Source organism: Conger conger, chromosome 10, assembly GCF_963514075.1.
Source record: "Conger conger chromosome 10, fConCon1.1, whole genome shotgun sequence".
Lineage (NCBI taxonomy): Eukaryota > Metazoa > Chordata > Actinopteri > Anguilliformes > Congridae > Conger > Conger conger.
Window position 1 is genome coordinate 38,517,258 of NC_083769.1, and position 6,000 is coordinate 38,523,257.

Here is a 6,000-nt window from a genome sequence, read left to right on the forward strand (position 1 = left end):
GGGGGGGGGGGTCGCTTAAGTATCGGTGCGGAAATGTTTACAGAGAAACCGCGCAATGTTTTTATCCTTCACTTACTCGATTCGAGCAACGGAAAATGGCTTCGAGCAGTAAATTCAGCGGAAGATGTGTTGTTGTGTTTGTTAGAGGAGCCCCACACAAACAGCAGGGGATGGTTGAGTCAGCCTGCTTAGTTTACACCCAGACCTAATTTACAGTGCACCTTTTGGTCATAGCTGTCAGAAGAGCAGCTTTGCTATTTTTATTTTGGCTGTTGGTTTTTGTACGTGTGCAGAGAACACCTGATCTCTGGGCCACTCTGGGCAGAGGGGTGAAGACCTGTTTTGTGGGAGGGGTGTGTAGGTGCTGGGTATCTCTGAGCAATGGTTGGAAAGGACTAGGGGGACTGGGAACTGTAGTTCCCCTCCACACAAACACATCCACACACACACTCGCATGCATGCACGCCAGACCTGGGTCAAATACATAATTGTTTTGGATTCAAATATTTCCATGCTATACTGAGCTTGTCTGCTTTTTTGGAACCTATTAAATGCTCTGAAAAAGTGCAACCACCGCCTTATGGTCCTCTTGGTTGGCTCAATTGCACCAGGCAAGATCAATCGAGGACAGAAACGTATTTGAATGCAAAACAATGACATATTTAACCCAGGTCTGAGCATGCGCGCACACACACACACACACACACACACACACACACACACACACACACACACACACACATATACACGCACTCACCTACCAGAACCTTCTCCCCTCCTTCTTTCATTATTATTCAGCCAGCGTCTCATGCTTTAATGTCATGTCGATGGATTCAACATGGTGTCGCACTCTAAACAGCCTCAACACAAACACCACGCCAAAACCCATCGAAAACCCATCCCACCGTACTTTCAGTCATCCTCAGTCCATCGATATTCCTCTTTCCCTTTATTCCTTTATCTTTCTGTACTTTCTTTCCTTCTCTCACTCCATCTCTCGCTGCTTCCATTCTCCTCAGTCCCTCTGTTAGGTTTATACTGATGGTTCTCTTTCTGAATTTCCCCTGTTTGTGTGCCCCTGTGAGTGTAGCGCAGTTTGAGTAGAGTGTTGTTCCATGTGCAGTATTGGTCTGTCAAAAGGGTGGAAGGCAGCCCTGTGTGTTTGCGTCTAGTGTCTGTGTGTTGATGAGGTTTTAAAAGTGTTCAGATCTGGCACTGAGAGAACACTAGTAGGGAATAGTGATTAGCTTCTGGCACTGAGTCTCTAGCACATTGATAACATTGGGACTGCCAGTGTGGACGCAGAGAAACACACACACACACACACACACACACACAAATACACACTCATGCATGCATACACACGCCCACACACACACACACACACACACATACAGACACACACACACACACACACACACACACATACGCACTCATGCATGCATACACGCACCCAATACGCACATGCACACACATACACACAGACGCATACACATACCGTACACACACATACACACACACACCCACACATACACACACAAATACACGCATACAGACGCACACACATACTGTATACACACACACACACACACTATAAGCCACACACAAGCAACTGCTCTCAATCTATTTTCAGACCACTGTATCACTGAATCTGGGGCCTTGTAGTGATTTGAATGTGGACTTTCAGCTGTCCTGTGTTGTGTTGTGTGTGTACAGAGGAGGACGTGGAGAACTTCGAGATGGCCGCCCTGCCTCTGGAGACGCAGAGGAACATCGAGGCGGACAGCTTCTGGTGCATGAGCAAGCTGCTGGACGGAATACAGGTCTGTCCCTCGCTCCTTTTTCTCCTGTGGCTCCCTCCGGAGTCTTCCGTCTCAGCCCCGTCTGATACACACTGTCCCTCGCTCCGGTTTCTCCTGTGGCTCTATCAGAGTCCTCCGTCTCTTCCCCGTCTGATGGACGGAATACAGGTCTGTTTCTCCTGTCCTGTCCCTGTCTGATTCACGCTGTCCTCACCCTTCTCACGACTTCCCAGATCCGTCTTTCCCTTCCTGAGCCCTGATTACTTCAGCAAGGTGTGAAGTCACACATATGTGATTATAATATTGTTAACTGAACTTCGTAGCGCTGGTGTAACGATCACTACTGCTATAGCAATGGAGTTCTCCATCACTGGCCATGATCACTGGGAAAAAATAATAATAATAAACAAATCAGCTGTTCAAAGGGTTAAGTTTGTGTCCCTCCTTCACATTTGTACAATCTTACACAGTCGCTGTGGACTCTTCAAATGATTGATGTACTCCTATCTCCTAACTCAACACGGTATTCACATGCTCTTAATGCCTTCCCAACAGTTTTCCGGATGTTTTTGCTTCTGATCTTTGTGAATGTAATTCTCTTCTTTCTGAGACCACACTAGCTTTCAGCACATAATGCCGCTCCGCTCCCTGCACCCCGCCTCATCTCTCTGTGTGGCTCAGCCCCTTCATCAGCCTTCCTGCTTTCTCTCCATGAAAGAGCAGAGGAGCTGTTCTTTGCATACAGCTTTGTTAAATACACTCTTTCTCTGCGATGCCATTACCTCGTCCTCAGATGCTAATGATAATGATGATGACAGCCTCCGTTTCTTCCATCTCCACTTTGTAAAACCCTGAACTTTTATTTTCTGCCTCTCCTGCCTCCCCGGTGGACAATTTAACTCCCTGTCAACATTCAGAGTGCTCTGTTTGGTATTACTGTCCATGCCTTCAGGAGATATTACTCTCTCTCTCTCCCTCTCTCTGTCCCTCTCTCTCTCCCTCTCTCTGTCCCTCTCTCTCTCTCTCTCTCTCTCTCTGTCTCTCTCTCCCTTTCTCCTCTTTCTCTCCCTCCCCTCTCTCTGTCCCTCTCTCTCTCTCTGTCTCTCTCTCTCTCCCCCCTCTTTCTCCTCTTTTTCTCACTCCCTCTCTCTACCTCTCTCTCCTTTCTCTCGCTCCCTCTCTCTCCCTCTCTCACTCCCTCTCTGTCTCTCTGTCCCTCTCTCTCTCTGTCTCTCTCTCTCTCCCCCCTCTTTCTCCTCTTTCTCTTGCTCCCTCTCTCTGTCCCTCTCTCTCTCCCTCTCTCTGTCCCTCTCCTCTCTCTCTTCCCTCTCTCTTTCTCCTCTTTCCCTCCCTCTCCCCTCTCTCTCTGTCCCTCTCTCTGTTTCTGTCTTTCTCTCCCTCTCTCCCCTCTCTCTTTCTCTCTCACTCCCTGTCTGTCACTCTCTCGCTCCCTCTCTCTCCCTCTCTCACTTCGTTTCTCTGCCTCTCTTTCTCCATCCCTCTCTCGCCTTTCTCTCCCTCCCTTGCCTCTCCCCCCACCCTCTCTCTCTCTCCCCATTCTCTCATTTTCTGACTCATTTAATGCCTTCAGTTTGCCAGACTCTTGTCTCTCTCTAACATCCCTTGTGATTTTTTTTCCCTTTATTAGCTCTCTTCATTTTTCATCTAATAGCTCATTATTTTTGTCCCTGCACTATGTTCCGTAGATTTGTTTTATGTAAAGTTGTTAAATTGCTTGCTCATTAATTATTATTTTTAACATATGCTTCAATTATTTTATTTTTTATCATTTTATAATGTGACATCTTCTATGACCTTGTTTGATAGGTATTTTGTCATGCATTGTAGTTCACCCTGGAAGAGGGCACTTCTGAAGTGACATAATAATCTCTCTGAATGGCTCTGTGAGCAAACGCAGGGTCTGGTAGCAGTGTGCTTGTTTGAGCCGGCCAATGTGTGTCACGAGTACCATTCTCACGGAGAATGGGACCGGTCGGTGTGCTTCATCGACGCTAACACTCCAGCGTCGGAGAGGTTATTCTGCTTTAAAAGCCAGACCGCAGGGTGCGTGGGGCTTGCCGACTTCCTGTAGGACTAAAGACCAGAGTTCAGAGACTCCGCCTGCCTGCAGAATTCATTGTTGGTAATTAGTCACACTCTACCTGGGCTTCATCTAAAGCCCTGTCCCCGGGAAGCCATTTTCCCCAAATTCTCTAAAACATATAAGAGTCAGGGCGCTTTAATTAGAGCCTCAGCTTGACGGAGTGGAGCGGTGATCCTCTGCGGAGGTCTCGTTAAAGTCGTCTCTCTCCGAAACGAGAGTCGCCCACCTTGTGCCCGCTCGCATCCAGACGCCCCGCCTCCCCGCCTACAGCTTATTGGTCGCCTGAGGCCAGACCAAACGCAGCCGCCAGAAATCTGAGGAGCGCGGCTCGAGTGGGAGAGAGGAGGCTGCTGGGAGTTATCTGCCCTGTTGCTTTCGTAAACGAGCACCTGCGTCAGAGAGAGAGAGAGGTTGGGAGAAAGAGACCGAGAGAGAGAGATTGGGAGAAAGAGACCGAGAGAGAGATTGGGAGAAAGAGACAGAGAGAGAGAGAGATTGGGAGAAAGAGACAGAGAGAGAGAGAGATTGGGAGAAAGAGACAGAGAGAGAGAGAGAGATTGGGAGAGAGGAGGCTGCTGGGAATGATCTGTCCCCATTGGTTTCATAAACAAGGATGGGGGCCAGCACCTGCATGAGAGAGAGAGAGAGAGAGAGACAGAGAGAGACAGAGAGAGACAGAGAGAGACAGAGAGAGACAGAGAGAGACAGAGAGAGAGAGAGACAGAGAGAGACAGAGAGAGACAGAGAGAGACAGAGACCGGGAGAGACAGAGACAGGGAGAGACAGGGAGAGACAGAGAGAGACAGGGAGAGACACAGAGAGACAGGGAGAGACCGAGTGCGAGACAGAGCGAGACAGTAATCTTCCAGCTCTTATATTTGCTCTCTCCTCATGCGTCTCCCCTGCCCCCCAGGATAACTACACCTTCGCCCAGCCGGGGATCCAGATTAAAGTGAAGGCCCTGGAGGAACTGGTCAGCAGGATTGATGGTAAGGCTCAGGAGAAGAACTGCCACAATTCCACACACAATTTGTGACGCTGGCATATTTCTCCACACACGCAATGCTCGCGTCCCCTAAGTCTCCGAACACTCCATGTCTCCTGACATGCCAGTTTTATTCCACACAAACACGCAGGACGCACCTTTTGAACTCTCCGTAGTGAGATATTTCTCCCGACCGGGCGTCTTGACACTTTCCCCATACTCTGATTTACTGCCTGCCCATTATCTCAGCTGTTGTTATTGTTTTGCCATAATAATAAGTTGAATTGTAATTGATAGCGGGCCCGTAAAAAGAGTTGCGCTGTGAGGTCGTGTCCGAGTGCCATCAATCAGAGCCCGCTGTGGAATGCTGGGATCTCCTGACCTCCGGCGGGGAGGAGGGAAATTGATTTTTCTGCAAGTCACAGAGATGGAGGGGGGGGTGGGGGGGAGGTTGGGGGAGAGAGAGAGATGAAGATGAGAAGGATAGAGGTGCAAAAGAAGAGGAGGAGGAGGAGGAGGAGGAGGCGGCGGCGTGTGTTACTGGGACAGAGAAAAAGACTGAAGCCAAGGCATCGATTACCTCTCCAGAATGGAGGAGTGCCCGACGGCAGCGGTGATAACCGCTCCAGCGGTCTCCGCTCCGTCTCCGAAGGGCACTGCGCTTCCTGTGCGCGTGAGAAACATCTCAGCTCGTGACTCACAGGGTGCTAGTGATGAAACTTTGTCTTGGAAGTTGGCTCTGAATTCCGCCCTGCGCTCTCCTCCCGCGTCCTCTCTCTGGAAGGATGCGTGAGCTCTCCGGTGGCGTTGGCGCAGTTCAGGCCCGGTGCGAGGGTGCTGCCCTTCGCACAGGCCCGTCCTCTGCGCCTCTCCGCGTTCAGGGCTTCCACCAGCATCCTCAAAAGGCTGACATTGATCCGCATCGGCGGTGGCAGCGTGGTTTTCTTCTTCAGAAATTAATTTTCCTTCTGTCTGGTGGAGCAGATTAGCAACACGGCGAGGAGAAAACAGTGTGCGTCTATTTACACTAAGAGGCAGCCATCGGGTGGAGGAACCAGACTGCTTGGAGTCAAATCATTCTGAAAAAGTAATTTATTTCCAGCTCATTT

At 49.6% G+C, this 6,000-nt stretch overlaps 1 protein-coding gene across 2 annotated transcripts in view; it reads left to right on the top strand.

The window, feature by feature from the left end:
* Positions 1-6,000, top strand: part of tbc1d22b (TBC1 domain family, member 22B) — a 63,480-nt gene that overhangs the window by 40,133 nt on the left and 17,347 nt on the right. For both annotated transcript variants that reach the window (XM_061258022.1, XM_061258023.1), the window contains 2 exons: positions 1,717-1,823; positions 4,820-4,895. In XM_061258022.1, the coding sequence (XP_061114006.1) occupies positions 1,717-1,823; positions 4,820-4,895 (183 nt within the window). The remainder of the gene's footprint in view (positions 1-1,716; positions 1,824-4,819; positions 4,896-6,000) is intronic.